The sequence below is a fragment of the Taurulus bubalis genome (genome assembly GCF_910589615.1).
Source record: "Taurulus bubalis genome assembly, chromosome: 3".
Lineage (NCBI taxonomy): Eukaryota > Metazoa > Chordata > Actinopteri > Perciformes > Cottidae > Taurulus > Taurulus bubalis.
The window spans coordinates 17481258-17500723 of record NC_136591.1 but is presented as its reverse complement, the minus strand read 5'-3'; the positions used below and the strand labels follow the sequence as shown (position 1 = coordinate 17500723).

Below are 19466 nucleotides of genomic sequence, written 5' to 3'. Positions count from 1 at the left end.
GTTTTTTGGTCTATTCTGGGATGAATTCCATCGTCGCCATGTTGGCGATGACTCGCAGCGCCGAGGTGACGAACTGAACTCACCGCATGAGGTGTTGATGGCGTCCCGCAGCTCGGCGTACTTCCACTTGCTCAGCTCGTACTTCTTGGCCCCGGCAGCAGCCTTGGTGGCCAGGACCTGAGGGCCTCTGACATGGGGAACAAGACAAGGAGGGCGCCGGAGAAGTCAGCAACCAAAAGCCACCAGCATTGAATTGTAGAAGATAAAAAAACGCAGCAAAAGGAGAACGGGGTTATTCACTTCAATCAAGAGGATTTTTCAAGTTATATGTTAATTTATAAAGAAATAGATGGGTGGAGTTTACAGATAGAAGTACAACAATGTGTGGTTTGTTGGACCCAGGAGTGACTTCAACAAATACCATCAATCCTGTCGAATACTTTCCAATTATTACTCCACTTCCTGGCCACAACATGACATGAGTTTTGTGTCGTTAGAGACCACTAGAAAGTAGTTCCTATGAAAGTAAACTCCAGCCACCTCAACGCAACAACAATGATTAAACAGAAGAAACATCAGTTTGTTGCAGCCGTTGAGGCGGAAGCGAGGAACGAACGAGGCGCCGGGTTAGCAGCATCGCAAAAGCAAACAGAAAGACGGCTACGGCAGAACTGTAGAGGTGCGAGATCATCGTTAATATGCATGCTGTTGCAGTCGCCAGGAGTACAACAAATACAACAAAAAGGCGCCTGTTTGGTTTGACAGCGCTGAGTGGCGGCTCGGTGCTAAATTATAAATGGCAGCACCAGGCGAGCAGCTCCTCTCGCTGCCGACGGGCTCAATTGATCCGTGACTGGGATTTGCACCTTTGGGGAAGCTGGGGGGCAGGACCATGCTGACTCTCTAATCCTATTGGGTGTCTCTGCGCCTTCTTGGCCTCGGACCCGAGGCTGCTACCGTATTCCCAAAGAAGGTCACCTGCTGCTGCCACTTCCTGTTGGCGCGTGTTGGAGGCGTAGCGAGAGACGGCCTGAGCCAATTAGCAGCAGACAAATGAACAGACTCTACTGACATCACTCATTCACTCGTTGTCTAACGCCCCACAGCGACGCGTGTGGGAGACGCCATTGAGCCGCAGTAATCGTTCACGGAGCAGCAGCGTGACCGAGTTCACTGGATGTTAACGGTTAAAAATACCTTGACTCTGTCGGACCGACGGGAGATTAGCCCGCGGTTCCCGTGACTCTCTACACCTTTGAGCCGGCTTCTAATCCACAACTGCACTACAAGTATTTGCAAGACCGGAAGGTGTATGAAATGTATGTTTTCACGACAATAAAATAAATCAATGGAACCAAAAAGAGATTTAATCGACGCCCCTGATGCAGATATTTGTTTGCAGACAATATTCAACACATTTTTCAAATTTATGCAAGAATGAACTATATGAATAAATATACTTTTAAAAATATATTATATATATATATATATATATATATATATATATATATATATATATATATATATATATATATATATATATATATATATATATATTTTTAAAAGTATATTTATTCATATAGTTATTGACTACGGATGAAGTTCACAGAGTTACTTCGTACGGTTTTCAGGCCTCATAATTTGAGATTTTGTTTATAATAAAATCAACCAGTTGTTTTGCATTCTCGCTACATTTCACTTCACTTTTATTTCCTATATATATATATATATATATATATATATATATATATGGAACTCAGCCATCAACGTTACTGCATTTGAATGTGGTCGGAGTTTCAGACTGAAGGGGTGGAGCAGCTCGTCTGCAGGACGACAACGAACGAGACAAAACATTCAGCGGGAAAAGATTAAAAAAAATAAAGAAATCAATCAGCGAGTATCAAACTGTTCTGAGGGAATCAACCCTGCTGATCAGAGTTCTTGAATTAGATTATGATCATCAACGGAATCATCTTTTGTGATCAGACCCAGACCCATGTGACCAGACCCATGTGATCTCATGTGATCAGACCCATGTGACTAGACCCATGTGATCAGACCCAGACCCATGTGACCAGATAATAGACCTATGTGATCTCATGTGACCAGACCAGACCCATGTGATCAGACCCATGTGATCAGACCCAGACCCATGTGACCAGATAATAGACCTATGTGATCTCATGTGACTAGACCAGACCCATGTGATCAGACCAGACCCATGTGACTAGACCCATGTGATCAGACCCATGTACCCAGACCCATGTGACCAGATAATAGATAATAGACCTATGTGATCTCATGTGACTAGACCAGACCCATGTGATCAGACCCATGTGATCAGACCAGACCCATGTGATCTCATGTGATCAGACCCATGTTACTAGACCCATGTGATCAGACCAGACCCATGTGACTAGACCCATGTGATCAGACCCAGACCCATGTGACCAGATCCAGACCTATGTGATCTCATGTGACTAGACCCATGTGATCAGACCCATGTGATCCCATTTGATCAGACCCATGTGACCAGACCAGACCCATGTGACCAGATCAGACCCACGTGACCGGACCCATGCGACTAGACCCATGTGACCGGACCCATGTGACCGGACCCATGTGACCAGACCCATGTGACCAGACCCATGTGACCAGACGTGGAGGATTGAGGCGATGGATCGTTGGTTCAGACGAGCGGTCCTACCCACCTCGCCAGGAGTTCAGTCATCTCTTTCGCCATTTCCTCCCTAAAAAGCACGACGGCCCCAGTTTTTAAAAGTTAGTATAATGTTGGATTAGGTCGTTTTATTTTACAACCAAGAATACAAAGTACTGACTGCACAGAAATACCCGCAGTAGATGAATAAGATGAGGAGGAAGGAGGGAAGGAGAGGCTTTAGGAAAGAAGACAAGGAAAGCAGGAACAAAAGACTGACGGATACAAAGGAGAAGAAAATGTGAAAAAAAAGAAGCAACTCCCAGGAATCTGAAAATATGTTTTGTGATTCCACCAAAAATATATTTATAAATGTATTTAGAAGGAGTTTTTATGAACAAATCTGCAAAATGCTCACTGACAGAATAAGATTTAAAAAATAACTCCTATTATTGTTTTACTGATAAACAGCGTGTTTATAACAGTGGACCGACTGCTTTGGATGTTTATAGATGTTATATTTGATGTCATATTTCATAAACTGTAAAGGATTGATCTAAAAAAGAAGGAAAAAAAGATGTACTACTTTGGTAATGTATTTATGTGTGTATTGTGGAGTATTGTGCTGCAGTGTTGTATTATGGTGTATAATGTACTGATAATATTAGACCACTAATATTATAATAACCTGCTCAGAGACGACAGATTTAAATAACTCTCTAATTAACTCTGCACATTAATCAGCATTTTAGTTCCCATCTCATTATAAATGTGCCAAATAAATACATAAATGAGCATCAAATCAAACAGATTAAAAACTTATTTTCAGAGGCTTTCTAGAGTAAATAAACTAAGTTACTCTCCACAGCTGTAAAAGCACTTTGTAGACAAAAACATAGAACACTAAACCATAAAGTAGCATGAACATGTGAAGACGGCTAAAGGAGTCTTGATGAAGGTGAAGGAGAGAAAAGAGAGAGAGGATGCTGAAGGAAGAGGAGGATGAAGGAGTTCTCTGAATGTGAAGCCTCTAAGATAACAGTCTATCTCAGCGTGACATATTTAAATGGTTTAAATCTTCATCATCGTAGAACACTGATAGCACTCAGTGAAGAAGGTTTTAATCCTGAGGATGTGTGTTTGTGAGGGAAAAACATTTTATAAACATCGGTATCGCTTTAGGAACCTCTGTTCGAGGACCAGCAGGCTCAGGATCAACTTCTTACACTTGCATATTCATAGAGTATATATACTGTAAATTGCATCTCATATCCACTGTTCACACTGTCTATTCTGTTTCTATACTATACTGTCTTTTTTTCTTATTAATTATTAGGTATCTGTTATTTATATAGCACATTGCACTGCACTTTACTTATAGTACTCATACTGTTACTTTTTTATTATTAATTAGTTATCTCTTCCTTATCTAGCACACTGCACTTTACTGCTTCTATGTGCCCTGCTGGTCAGATGGTAGAACTGCGTTTCATGCCTTCAGTCCTCTGTGCAATGACAATAGAATCTGCAGCTGATAAATAACGAGGCGAGAGGATGTTCTCTGCATGGAAAGCTCTAAAACATCCCAGCATGCAATGCTACACTTGTGCACGGACCCTGCAGAGCCTCTCTACCTAAACCTCTAAGGTGTCAGGTGTCGGTGTGAGAGGAACCTACATGGTCAAGCCCGGCAGCGCTGTGGTTCCAGCAGAGCTGCAAACAGAAGATCGTAGGATTACAAGACGGAGCGACACGGAACCACAACAACAAGAACCGGTTCAGGAGGGATGTGCTCAAGAACCGGTTCAGGAGGAGGGACGTGATCAAGAACCAGTTCAGGAGGACGTGATTGTTCCTTTGAGCCCAGATTCATCAAACAGCTGCAACAGCTGATTAACAAATATTAATATTAGATATTCAAATGTATTTATTAGATATTCATATTTATTTACTTCCAGATTTGTTATTACGTATTGCCTGGCGAATCTGCGTTTTAATGCTAATAAATGGTGTTATTTATTCTGAGGGATGAACAGTTATTTATAGCTTGTGTATGTCTGTTAATTAAATGCTTTATATGAACAGTTATTTACAGCTCATGTATGTCGACTAAATGCTTTATATGAATTAGAGAGTTGTCGACTGATAAAAACGGTCTCCGATCAGTCAAGCTGGTTCTTTGTGAATCATTAAAGGTTTACTTCTACGTGAGACCAAGAAGAGACAGAGTGCCTCCTCTCAGGCGGCCGGTGAATTCGGGGCTATGCTCGACTAGCGGGTTACTACGGCATGCAGGGTGTGTTATGAGTTCAAAGGTCAGAAGTGCAGGTGGGATTTTGGATTAAATTAAAGGGTTAAATTGCCGGGTCTTACGCTGCTCTCTCTGGGGACGATGGAACTGAGGAGCCGTTACTGGGAGGGGAAACAAAACAAAGAAGAAGATGGTTAAACACGGAGACGCATTTATGTGACAGTGAGAGGACGCTGCCGAGGAGAAGTGCAGGAGGAGAGCGTGTCACAGGAGAAACAGGAAGTGACCGGTCTTCCAGCCTTCCTACGGTGCATCGGGACGACAGGATGCTGGCCTCAAGGTGTGCTGGGTTACCTGCGCAGGCCCGCGTCGCTCTGCACCTCCTCGGGGATGAGCTCTGACTCGCTCTGGGCGATCCTCAGCGCCAGCTCCCGGTCCCTCCTCTCCTGCTCCAGGATGGTCTGCCGGGACGCGTCCTCCTGCCGCTCCGCCTGCAGCTGCAGCTCCATCTCCACCTGAGCACACAAAGACTGTTAACACGTGTTCCCGTGAGGACATGTCGGAAAAGGACTGCCGGCCATCGATGTGCTGGGACTTTACCAACATTGTGTTTGAAACTAGAACATTTCACAAGAAATTTTGAAAGTGTGGCTACTACTGCCGTAAGACGTTGCAATGTATATACATTACCGGTAGTGAGATGTGTTATTGAGGTAAGTATGACACGGTTTTGACGGATCCTGCTAATGGAGGAGGAGTAATGCTGGCTCACTATCTCGGACTGCCGTTAATGTTTAATGCTCAATGGACTGTTCATGGTGAAGCCCATTTTGCTATTGCACCCTCTCCCCTTTCCTATGTCCTTCTGCCACCTTCAGAATTATCAGATCAAATGACTTTCTTTGAGAGGGTGAAAAACGTAGTTTTTTTACACAATGAAAAAAAAATCCTTAACCGAAAGCCAAATAAAAAAGAGCCAATCAGACTTCTTTTATGGGAGGAGCCTAATCGGATTCGTTGTGTTGTCCATTTTTCCCCAGCAACAACAGACTCATTGGGTGAAAGGTCGATCCAAGTTGTATCTCCTCACTCACCAACTTTCTGGGGTCAAAAAACGTGCGCGCACACACACGCGGGAGCACATAGACACACACAGTCAATCGTTTTGTGAGTGAGAGAGAGAGATGCCTGTTAACAGTTAGCCTGTTGACAGTTAGCCTGTTGGCAGTTAGCCTGTTGGCAGTTAGCCTGTTGGCAGTTAGCATGTTAGCTTGTCAAGTCATATTCCTTCAATGAGTGGCGTGGTGTATCTATGACACCATCAACAGGTGCTGTGTCATTGCTGCAAACAGCGCTTTATCCATGGCAGCACACACGTGTACACACACACATACACACACACTTCCTGCTGGCATTAAGTTTAATATGTGAGGTGAGTGTCTTCAGACTGTGGACTGTCAGCTGACCAACTGCCAGCTCCTCCTGCGTGTGCATGTCACCGGTTGTCATGGTGACAGCCCTGATTGGCTAACTTGAAACAGGTGTGTTATTGTGTCTCAGAGGGAGACAGGACAGTGGATTTAATGAGAAAACAACCTTTCAAACTATTGTATTTGACAGACAACCGTGAATCCCATCACGAAAATAACGAAAACATGAGAAGCACAAGACTTCTGAGAATGTTTCCGTCTACTTAAATATTTGTAAGGATTTATAAATGAGAGCGTAAATTCAGTTTGTAAAGTGCTCATGTTTCCGTCATGAGGGAAAATTGTGGTCCGATTTAACATGGAGGTTGATGGAGCAGTTGGCCGGTCTTCATGTCGCTTTAAGGCTTGCTGACAAAACAGTATAAATGTGTTGGATTCTACAACGCCTGTGTACCACCGGCACAATATTTCCAACGTTTTCATAGATAAATTATGCCTCAAAAGTCAATATTGTGGAGTGAATGGCAAAATACAATTACAAAAAGGTTGTTTAGGACACAGCTCCTCGTGCTCTAGCGATGACATCACAGCTCTAACCTGCCCCATACACACCCATTGTAAACTCTGAAATAAACTCCAGACTTTTGTCAACGTTTTAAACTTTAAATCATTTCTCTACGATAAATTATGGCGAGTCACTGTGGGCACAAAGATGTATGTTTTTTTGCTCTCTTCAGTCCGAAACCAAAAAGGCCGCACGAGCGAACAGTGCGCGAACGGTGCGCGCGTGCGAACGGCCGCGTGTGAACGGTGCGCGCGAACGACCGTGCGTGCGCGTGGTAATACGGTCGCACGCACTGTCGCGTGTGTGTGTGTGAACGTGAGCCTCAGAGAAGCTGTTGCTCCCACGTCTATTTAAACTCCAGAAAAATATCAAGGATATCAGTGCGATCGTCTCCTCCTCTCCTCTCTGTTGAATGTACTATAATGGTGATTTGAGCATGTTTTTGCCTCGAAATATGGGGTTTAACAGATGGTTTTGTACACAATCTGCACACACATTGTAGTGTGTGACTTGGAGATATTCATGCAGATATTCAGTCAAAGGCATTGTAAAGCCTCCTGTCTGTCTGTCTGTCTTCCCTTTCAAAATAAAAGCCCCATGAATTAACTGTATCATAACATGAAGCTCAAATGAGGATTTTTGTATTAAATACTTAATTCGCAGACTAATACTTTGACTACTGCTGCTAATATTTGGACTATTACTACTAGTGCTACTAATACTACTACTGCTATAACTATTACTAATTACTACTACAGCTATTAATATGACTACTGCTACTGCTATTATTATGAATACTACTACTACTCATACTACTGTTATTTCAACTACTACTTCTACTACTACTGTTACTTCAACTACTACGACTTCTACTCATACTACCGTTATTTCAACTACTGTTACTTCAACTACTACTACTTCTACTCATACTTCTGTTATTTCAACTACTACTTCTACTCATACTTCTGTTATTTCAACTACTACTTCTAATACTACTACTGTTACTTCAACTACTACTTCTACTCATACTACTGTTATTTCAACTACTACTACTTCTACTCATACTACTGTTATTTCAACTAGTACTTATACTACTACTACTGTTACTTCAACTACTCATACTGCCGTTATTTCAACTACTACTACTCATACTACCGTTATTTCAACTACTACTACTACTGTAATTTCAAATACTACTACAACTACTACTTCTACTCATACTACTACTTCCGCGACTACAACTACTGCTTTCACTCATGCTACTGTTATTTCTACTACTGCAACTACAACTACTACTTTTAATTTATCCCTTGGATTATTTAGATGTTGCAGTTTTGCTTCCAACTTTTCCATTTAAACATTAAGGATGTTCAGCAGTTCAGTTCAACGCTTTTGGGCTTCAACACTTTTCAGCAGGTAGTTTATCTTTTCAGCTATATTCTGCTATATTCCGCTATGTTCAGCTATATTCCGCTATATTTTCAAATATTTAAGCTTTAAGCTTCAGCTTTTTGCATTCCAACGCATTTTCAGCAGGAAATGCAATTTCTAGTTATTATTATTATTAAGCCCGCAGGTGAACATGAAGTGCGCTTTGCTATAGGGGTCTATGACCCCTGTAGCTGAAGCCACACTTAATAATAAGCCCGAGCAATACTATGAAGTACGCTTTGCTATAGGGGTCTATGACCCCTGTAGCTGAAGCCACACTTAATGAACGTGACAGTCGTGAGGAGAGAGACGGCTCCACCAGCCAGCGGTTAACAAGTGGAGTGTCACCAACTGGTCCGTCTCCAAAACAACAACTAATTTTAGTTTTTCTTTATAGGTGGGCTGTGATTGGCTACAAATATAGCTAATGCAGCTAATGTCAGTTAGGGCGACTGTGGCTCAGTGGTTAGCACGCCCGTCTTTCAATCAGACTCATACATTCTGAAAAGCATTTCACTATGCAGACGACACACCGGTTTATGTAACAGTATAAAAGCAGAGCTGAGTCTCTTTGCAGATCCAGCAAGACGCTGGAACTGCTGCAGGTTTAGGATTCCGGTTCAGGGTTTCCTGATTTTATATTTCTGTCGCCCCAAAAACCTAGTCCGAGCCCTGCTTCTCTAGAAGGTCTTTAGAGTAGTCAACATGAAGACAGCAGCTAGTTAGCTGAGGGGTAAAACATATTTCTTTACATTTTGGTAAATTCTCACCATTTAGAGGATGTAGAGTTGAGTTGAATCACTGGAACATTTTGACACGTAGGACAACTTAAAAACATGCAGATTGTCAGGCATGTTCTGCAGTTATGAGGAGCGTTTCTATGATTTCTATGACTTGTAAGCAGATTTATTGATGTTTATACAACCTATGTATTGTTTAAATTTGGTAAATTTGAAGAAACTCAGTGTTAAAGAGCTGCTTAAATTCTCTCCCTGCATTACTTTATCTGTTAGAAAGTACTTTGTCTTTCCTTAAAGGCCGTTGTTCTGTTTTTAATCACATCACCTGCTGCTTGCAAAGTTCCGGCTTCTTTTTAACTGTGATTTAACTGGACGAACATTATCTGCACTGTACAGCACCGTCCAGAGAGCGTTTGAGTCCAGAGAGCGTTTGAGTCCAGGCTCCTTTGATTTCAGAAAGTCTCATTAAATGGTGAAATAACTGGAAATTACACAAAGCAAAGCCAACGGAGCTGGAGACTGATGGAACACACACACAAAAGGTATTTTACATGCTGGACAATCACTAGCTTGCTAGACTTCACATGTACTTAACATTACACTATATGTACCACCATTGTGTACTTATATTGTGTATATACATTGTAACTGATGTCCGTTTGAGATCCTTCATTTGCATCTTGGGGAAAAGTTCCTTTCTTTCCTTTAAGTTCTGCTTATTTAATCAGAATGATAGCCGAGTCGGATCTGAAAACACTGACATGATGTCGACACTACGGCCATAAATATGTACTGTATTTACAGATCGCCTGTGATGGAAGTGACGCAGCGATAGTTGCAGTATCTCCACGTGTCCACTGGAACCCGAATCTGCCATTTTAATGTTTACTTTATGGAATTAAATGGGAAATGTAAATTGTTCCGACGATGGTCCTAAAATCAAAAGATTCCTCTTTCTCGCTTCCTCTGAAGAGCCTCTTCCATCTCCATCTAACTCATAACAAGAGAACAACGGTGTGAGTTCTCAGTATTTCTCTTCAGCAAAAAATGTACAAAATGGAAAGCACCTTGACACCGAACAAATAACATCTCTGTGCTCTCATGCGATGGGTGATATGTTCACGTCTCAGATTTGGTGCAAACCAGCTGATCCACAAAGACCAGCGCTGACACTAATCCTCCCACTGAAATTGCTGGGAACTGAAGCGCCTTCATGTATTTTGTGATGCGGTGACAGTTGAGACAAATAAATTAATTGACCTCACCGACATGTCACTTTCTGTAGATACCCAAGAACATGACAGAACCATGAGGTTATCACAGAGCAAAACAATGGTTCTCCCTTTGCAAGAACCAACACACACCTGCATCTTCCTCTCCTCTTCCTCCCTCTTCTTCCTCTCCTCCTCTTCCTGCTTCCTCTTCAGCTCCATCTCTGATTTCCTGATGGAGGGAAGAAACCGAGAGAGACAAAGAAGGAGAAAAGAAAAAAAAGAAGAAAAAAAGAAGAAAAAAAAGAAAAAACAAAGGAAGGAGAAGAAGAAAGACAGAAGATCACAGAGAGGAAGGACAGAAATAAGACAGAAATAAAGACACATTAATGTGTTTTATTTGCACAGTCTACAGTTTCTTCACTCTGGTCCTGAAAGACTGATATTTCTTTATGATTATATTTAAAGTTTGAATTACAAATCAGAGTTAAAAAGTAAAAAATTAAGTTTGACATTTTTTTAAACTACGACTTCAGTGAATGGAGTCTGGTGACTTTGAAGAGAGCATATTATGTTTCCACAAACATCTACTGCATTAAAACAAGACTTTGTGAAGAACAGCACTGTCTCTTTAAGCCTCTTTGTTCCACATGGAACCCATTCCCTCTTCGGTCCTGACCGCTCGTCCAGTAACCGAAGCTCCTTCTTCTGCAGTCGGCTCTAAAGAAAGCCCCCCACATGCTGCGTCCTCTAAAGCCATAACGTCTGGCTTCAGTCTGGATCCACCAGGAACCAAACTAGCAACAACGACCTCCAGCCGGCGACCTTCAGCCGGATCCTGGTCGCTCACAACCTGCCGGAGGAGGAGGCGGCAAAGTGGACCATAAAACGTGACCTGTCGTCTCTAATGTCCCACATTAGCGGGTGGTGGGTTGTGACGGACAAAACGCTCCCCATCAGGCCCTCCACGACCGAGAGGGGATCGAACCCGCGGAGAGGATATCACCGGCACCACGAAGCCGAGTGCCGAGTCTGATGGGTTGAAAAAACAACTCTCCAGCCACTTACATGGTGTCCATTAGGAAATAGAGGGGCACTGAACAAAGATGGAGGACAGAGTTTCTATTTATTCGCTGCACAAACAGGGACGGATCTTTATTTCTGTATTTGACACGAACGTCAGGTGATTTTCACCCGAGCGATTGTGGTTACGTTATTTTCTCTGTGGTCATGAAGTCTTTTGAACGTCTAGTCCTGTCCCACCTCAAAACCCTCACGGACCCACTCCTGGACCCCCTGCAGTTCGCCTACAAGGCCAACAGGTCTGTAGACGATGCTGTCAACATGACCCTCCACTACATCCTCCAGCATCTGGACTCCCCAGGAACCTACGCCACGATCCTGTTTGTGGACTTCAGCTCTGCTTTCAACACCATCATCCCGTCTCTGCTGCAGGACAAGCTCTCCCAGCTGCACGTGCCTGACTCCACCTGCAAGTGGATCACAGACTTCCTGTCTGACAGGAAGCAGCACGTGAGGCTGGGGAAACACGTCTCAGGCTCTTGGACCATCAGCACCGGTTCCCCCCAAGGCTGCGTTCTTTCCCCTCTGCTCTTCTCATTGTACACCAACAGCTGCACCTCCAGTCACCAGTCCGTCAAGCTCCTGAAGTTCGTGGATGACACCACCCTGATCGGACTCATCTCTGGTGGGGACGAGTCCGTCTACAGGTGGGAGACTGACCACCTGGTGACCTGGTGCAGCCAAAACAACCTGGAGCTCAACGCTCTGAAGACAGTGGAGATGGTTGTGGACTTCAGGAAGAACGCAGCCCCACCCAAACCCATCACCCTGTGTGACTCCTATATCACCCTGTGTTACTCCCTATCATCCTGTGTGACTCCCCCGTCGACACTGTGGAGTCCTTCTGCTTCCTGGGCTTCACCCTAACCCAGGACCTGAAGTGTTCAGCTCCATCACAAAGAAGGCTCAGCAGAGGATGTTCCTCCTGAGGCAGCTGAAGAAATTCAACCTGCCAAAGACCATGATGGTGCACTTCTACACTGCCATCATGGAGTCCATCCTCTGCTCCTCCATTAGCGTCTGGTACGCTGCAGCCACTGTCAAGGACAAGAGCAGGCTGCAGCGCATCATCCGCTCTGCTGAGAGGGTGATTGGCTGTAATCTCCAGGACTCTGAAGCGAACCAGAAAGATTGTAGTCGATCCCTCTCACCCTGGACATAACCTGTTGATTTTGAGCCTTTTTTCAGGGTCCCTCCATGATACCTGTTAATCGTTTTATGATCTAGTTCTATAGGGTAAAATAAAAGAACTTCAACTTGTCTTGTATTGTTGTATTTTGATATAGTTTGATGAGAACTATATTTTATCAGGTACATTATATCGGGTGAAATATACCCGACGTTAGTGATGGTGTTACTATTTTTTAAACTATTTTAACGTTAGTGTTCTAGGGCTAAAGGGACAGTGCTGGTTGTATGAGGTCCTCCTCCAGAGTCGATGTTACCTACAGTAGAAGTTTGTAGAACCAGCAGCAGAAACTGTTCCCTCTTCAACGCCACCAGACTCCATTCACAGAAACAGCTGTTTAACCCCTCAGGAGTCAGCAGCTGGTTTGTTTCTGTTGTTGTGGGACTCTAATGCTGCGTTCACACCGAATGCGACACGATTTGTCGCGTCGCGCTTACTGCTTCAGTTTAGTCGCGCGAGTGAACCGAGGATGTTCACATCAAACGGGACAAAGGGGGCGTGGCTTATCGCCGTCGCTTCTCTCTGAAAGGAGCTTTCATTTCCGCTATTGACCATGGAATAAATAACCATTATTTCTGTTTTATACTTGTTATGGAAGTCCTAAACATGTTGGAACATGAAACACCCTCGTGTTTCGGTTCATAACACCATCCGTAGCCGCACACAGCTCGGTAAATTTCACAGACTCCTCCAGGAACTGCGTCTGGCTTAACTCCGTAAAACGGATACCGTTTTCTTCATCCACCATGGAAATAACCAATAGTTCTGCTTTATACTTGTTGTGTAAACTCCACATACGTCGGAGCATCAAACTCCATCGTGTCTGGGTTCATAATATTATCCGTAGTTCCACAACAGCGTCTGAATGACGGCTGCTACCAGCGCTACTTCTGGCGTAGCAGCAGCAGTTTGATTCAGCAACGGCAAGACGGCGGTGGTGACGGGCGGATCTTCTCAATGCTGATTCTCAACGCTGATTGGCTGACGCAACTATGACTCACGCGATTTTGTCTCCGGAGTTGGGAAATTTCAACTCTTGTCGTGTCGCGTCCTTCACTCAGTTCGCCCTGCGTCAAACGTTCTGTTCGCGCCGCCTCAAACGCGTCAGTCGCATCACCCAGCGGAAATGTCGCGCCTTCGCAACCTGTCGCGTCTGTACATTGACTTTGCATGTAATCTGGTCGCGCGACAAAATTGTGTCGTGTTCGGTATGAACACAGCATAAGAGCTTTAAAGGGTTTGAAGTCACTACGACTTTAAACATTAAAACCAACTACCAACCATCAACTTTTTACTAACTTAAATGCGTTATTCCAACTATGAATATAGTGAATGGTGAAGAAACATCGAGACAAACTGAAACATCAGTGTTCCTGCTGAAGTGAATAATTCTCAGTGAAGATTTTGGGAAGTCTGGTTCACCACAACAAAACACCATTCATCATATTTAACCCGTCCCCCTACTCACAGTCGCCGGTCATCCTCGTCCTGCTTGCGGCGCTGCTCCTCCTCCTCCCTCCTCTTCCTCTCCCGCTCCATCTCCTCCTCGATGCGCTGCAGCCGCTCGCGCTCCTCCTCCTCCTTCTTCTTGTTCTGCATGGCGGTCAGCAGCTGCTCCGACCGGGTCACCAGCACCCGGTACTCGTGGTCGATGTCGATCCGGGTCATGATGGTGCACTGAGGGGGCGTGAAGAGAGTTTAATGTGCGTTCACTTCTACTACTTTTGCTGTCGCCATCTTTTTCTTCTTTTTTTTCAGCACAGACTGAATATAAGAAGTGGACGTAGTCGTCATGATGTCACTCGATGGTTTGTGGACATTTTGAAGCCTCGAGTTTAACGCCATCTTGTTTTTTTGCAACCACTGGTTGAGATGTCTTAGAGATGGCGTATACGTCTAGAAACCTGTCAATCACCTTGTAGCCCCGCCCAAAAGCATGCTCTGCTTTATGATCTATTTGACTCTAAATGACCATAATTTACTAAATGAACATCATGCTGTATTGAAGACTTGAAACTAGAGATTGAGACATAAACTCATGTTTACAATGTTTAATCAATCAAGAAAGAAGTAGAGTAATTTATATAGACTTCTATACAACCAGAGGAGTTGCCCCCTGGTGGTCAGGAGAGAGAATGCAGCTTTAACACATGCAGCATATACTTCTATACAACCAGAGGAGTCGCCCCCTGGTCGAAAGGAGAGAGAATGCAGCTTTAACACTTTCACCTGGTTGTCAAAAGCTCTGCCTAGAGACTTTATCTATTCAGCATAACTTCAGCTTCAGGGTGAGTTATTCATTTTAACACTTGCTGCTTTTTCAAGGGATTATTGTTCGTAAAAGACATTTAAAGAGAATATTGAGAGTTTTTGATTATATCCTCAGCAATATGCTGACTAGGTGGTTTCATGTCCAGTTGCTACTTTCTAGGATGATTACATTTTTGATGAGTTAGCAACTGTAGTGTTTTTAAAGTTTAGTTGGTCAAATTTAAACTTGCACATGTAAGAAATTGTTTATTGTGTACATAACAATGCATGAGGGATATGATAATTCATAAGAGATATTATTATGAAGGGTGTGTAATTGTATGCATATGAGGGTCACTATGTTTTTATTACTGTATAATGATTCAGATGTGAAAGGATTTTAAAATAGATTTGAAACAAGATGAATGATATAGTATAGCTGACGGTCACATGGACTCTGTACTGGAGAGTGCAGAGGTAATTTACACATAGACCGTGGTTGGGGGTTTTACAAAGGAGCATCTGGTCCTAGGGAACAAAGAGAATGGACCACCTGTGATTCGTCCTGGGGTTTATGACACGAGATAAGGAACAGTAGGGGGATTCTATTTGCATTTGAACCAGCAGAGGTAAATGGCGTTTCTGTGGGAGGATGACTGTAAGCTGTGATAAGATTCTCATCAGCTGTAACATATAGAACTGAATAACAATTCCTTCTAAGTAAAATATGTTGTTAGTAAACACAGGAGGGCAGAGTGAGGACTTACTGGAAAACATGAATAGTATGGAGCCATTTTCAAAACCTACCCCAAAGAGAGACTCCGACCATGTGGGACTTTTAGCCAATTGCATGCCACAGATTTGAACCAATAAGGCGAATGAGCCCAAAATGCTGGGATGTTAAAACTAGATTGTAGATTCCTGTTCGAGGTCTTTGAGCTGAAGCGAGACAGGAACGGTCTGTGGAGCGGAATCTCAGAGACCCTCAGCTGAGTATATGTACACTGTATCACCATTTGAACTTTAATTAAACAGTTTATTATAACTCATCGCATTTTGTATTTCTCTTCGCCATGAGCACCCGAAGTTCTAAGAATACTTTTCACAACTAATGTTGCCCTGCAAGCTAATAATGAATTTGACTCAGTTGAAGCAGGTGCACTGCAGAGAAAGGATGGTCTGAAGTTATACATTATATACACACTGATATTATGTGCATAAATAAAGTGTTTACTTATTTATTCTCTGTTTGTCCCCTACAGGGCTCCGCAGTGCTGCTGTATAGCACATAGGAGCCCGATGAAGGACTTTTATTGACATGAATCTGCGGCGCTGAAGTGTCCTTGAATGAGACAAAGACTCCATCAGATCGAATCCTCCCGAGCTTTTACAGGTTGGATCTTGTGTGTCATTATTATTATTATTATTTGTCGATGTTCACTCTGTTCATTTATTTGTATTTTAGATTGAATATGAATATTTGATGAACATGTTTTCTGCTGGTATTAAACCTGGCAGATGGAATACCAGCTTCCTTGTGTAAAACAGTCTCTCTCTTCTTCTCAGTTAACATGTATTGGTTTTATTTCAACATTCAGAATACAACAGAAATCAGCTGCACAATTTTGACATTTGTGGCCGTAACAGCTGTGACTGTCGAGCAATAATGTCTCATTCTTCACTGCTTTCATCCTCTCAAAAGAGAATATTTGCTGCTTTTCTTCGTCTTCAATGAGAGTAAAGACGAGTGGTTTCCCGAAGCAAGACATTTAAACGACGTCACCTTCAACTCGGGGAATTTGTGATGGAACCTTTCTGACATATTCTGAACCAAATGACTGATTTAGTGCAGAAAATAACGAAATAATGAATTGATAAACAGAATAACTTTTAGTTGCAGCCCAGGGCCCCGTCCCTCATACGTGGTTCAACTAAGTCGATTAAATGTGCTATTATCCAGCTTAAATTACCCCGATGATTGGCTATCTCGGTTTCTCAAAGGCTGATCCGCGCTCAGTCTTGTTAATTCGAACCAGACGTCAGTCATCAGGATAATTGCGCGTGCCCATTCCTCTCCAAAAGGGAGAAGCTTTGAGCATTTCAATCAGCATCAATCAGCATCAATTGAAGCAGTGAAAATAAATTGTGTGAGATTCTCTGTATTCTTATCATGAGTCCACCTTAATCATGTTCTACAATAATGATATGTATGGTGTACTAATAACACTGTCATAATTATGAGTGCTTTCAACACATCCATAAGTTTATTCAGCGCTCAATAAACGTTACGAACAGAACGGCATGCAGCGGCTTTCCCGTTCTTCGCATCGCAGACACTGTACAAACACGTACCATTCGCAAAAAAGCGCAAGGCTATGATCCAGCATGCGATCCAGTCTATGCTCGTCTGCACCGTGTGGTGATCAATGTACGGCTCGAGAAGGTCTCGTAAATAAATGATTCCTTGTCGGCAGAATCGATAGCGCTCGTACAGGAAGTTATCATGACGTGAGAACGGATCTTGCCGATCTTGAAGAACTCTCTCCCTATATAATTAATATCGCTCATTCACCAATGAAGAAGGAAGCTGCCTTTTTTGTCCGGTGGAAGTGGCCAGCTTATTCAGTGAATTTCAGTAAGCTTGCGCTGGAGCAGGTTCAAGTTTTTGGATGTGTTGCTATGGTGATTTTTCCAAACTTTCTTTAAGGAACTGAAAAGCCTGACCTGCGTCATCTTATCCTGTAAATTATCCGGCTAACTCAGTAAGCCAGGTACGAGGAACGGGGCCCTGGTGCGAACAGATGACTTTGTTTACTTTTGGCTCTGGGCTGTTTTTTCAGGATCTCGACCCAAAACTGCGGAAGCCCTGAGAGTAAAGCGAGAAAAATCAATTTTCTCTCTCCGGTGTTTTTGATTTAGCAGGTGAAAACAGAAGTTTTGCTTGTGTAATGTTTCTTAGTTACTTCTTTTAATCTGTGGAAACAACGTTGCTGTTGTAATACTCATTTTGGCCACAAGAGGCGCTCTCACCCAGGTGAGTTTTAATTTCTCCATGCACAACAAGGTACATATAATACATTATTTATTAGTTATGCAAAATTACTTTCATGTCTTTTTTGGAGGGCTACAAATGTATTTTTAATCTGCACTTCAACAATCTGACAACAAACAAAGATACAATAATAAAACATATGTTCCTTAAAGAAAGAAAAAAACATTTAAGGGAATTAGAAAAGTTATCCTGGCAAAACCTTTTTTTTTGTTGTACTTGTTTTTAAGTCATAAACACACGAGAGAAAATAATGTAATTTAATTAATCTCGCGTCCCGCTCGGGGCTCCGTACCACACTCCATGCTTGGACCTCACAATGCTCTCCAGCCAGTTTTCCTGCAGCATTTCGTCGTTAATGTGCCTCTTCTCCTTTAAAGAGCACTCCATAATGTGACATTTGGCTTCTTCGGGAAAAAGAACAGCGGCTCCTGAATCTGACAGCAGAGGCAAGGTGATCAGGATCCGTTTGATTGAGATCCGCATCATTGATCACGATGAGCGATCGCTTGGCAGTAATTCATCAGAAGTGTCAGAAAAAGAGGAAAACTCAATAAGTCTGACGTCAGAGAAAGAAATCTACTGTCGATAAAGTCACCGGGCGAGAGTTTGATGATCAATCACGCCGGTTTTACTGCAAAACAGTCGGCATCAAGTAGAAGTTACGATTTTGTCTTATACTCCTGAGGAGTACAGGATTTATGTTTTAAAAACATTTCCTTTTTTTTTTAACGTGTTTCGAAAATATTTCCTTTTTCATAAAGACGTACGTGTTTTAAAATAATTACTTTTTTTTTATGCGTTTAAAAAATCTTTCCTTTTTTTATATTTTCTTGTTGAAAAAATATTTTCATCTTATTTTTGCGTATTTAAAAAAAAACATATATCTTTTTTTATATTTGTGTTTAAATTGTAAACAAATATTTGTGTTACATCTTTTTTTTAGATTTACGTGTTTTAAAAATATTTCAGTAAATTTTTCTGAAAATATTTATGTGCTTTGAAACGATTTACGTGTGCTCGCAAACTCGTTTTTTCTGAGACACGTAAATGTATTTACTTTACTCAGTCAGCATCTGTCTCTGCTATGATTATGAGGACATCCGCTCTGCAGACCGACTTCTGAGTCCAGACTACAGACTACGTCAAGATAAATAAATAAAATCTCTTCGACAGCGCCAGGACTCTCACAGGTCACCGTCACGGTGCGTTCAGGCATCAGCGGAGGTGACGGGGCGGCGTTGTAAAACCTAAGGAGGGAAATGTGTTGCTGTCTCCCGGCAGATGAATATTCATACGCATCTGCTTACACTGCAACCTTTTTCACAACAATGTGGCGAAAGAAGAGGTTTGGAGTGACAGAAGCTCCTCACCGCCAAGTCCCACCTCTTGATCATGTGACATTTACCCGTCACACTCAGAACCTCTATGACTCCATTTACAAGGACACTCGTGTTCCACTGTTATTCATGTGTTAAAGCTGCATTCTCTCTCCTGACCACCAGGGGGCGACTCCTCTGTATGTCTATACAAATGACTATTTCTCTCTTGATTTATTCCCTCAGTAAACATTGTAAACATGAGTTTATGTCTCAATCTCTAGTTTCA

The 19466-nt window shown here is 42.6% G+C and overlaps 1 protein-coding gene across 3 annotated transcripts in view; it reads right to left on the bottom strand.

Moving 5' to 3' along the window:
• Positions 1-19466, bottom strand: part of LOC306733456 (unconventional myosin-VI-like) — a gene marked incomplete at its 3' end in the record, with an annotated part of 81866 nt that overhangs the window by 9197 nt on the left and 53203 nt on the right. For 2 of the 3 annotated variants that reach the window (XM_079214694.1, XM_079214695.1), the window contains exons 25-31: positions 14028-14236; positions 10441-10519; positions 5265-5425; positions 5033-5071; positions 4337-4372; positions 2712-2750; positions 84-187 (exon numbers count right to left, since the gene is read on the bottom strand). In XM_079214694.1, the coding sequence (XP_079070820.1) occupies positions 84-187; positions 2712-2750; positions 4337-4372; positions 5033-5071; positions 5265-5425; positions 10441-10519; positions 14028-14236 (667 nt within the window). The remainder of the gene's footprint in view (positions 1-83; positions 188-2711; positions 2751-4336; positions 4373-5032; positions 5072-5264; positions 5426-10440; positions 10520-14027; positions 14237-19466) is intronic. The other variant, XM_079214696.1, reaches the window with a different exon arrangement.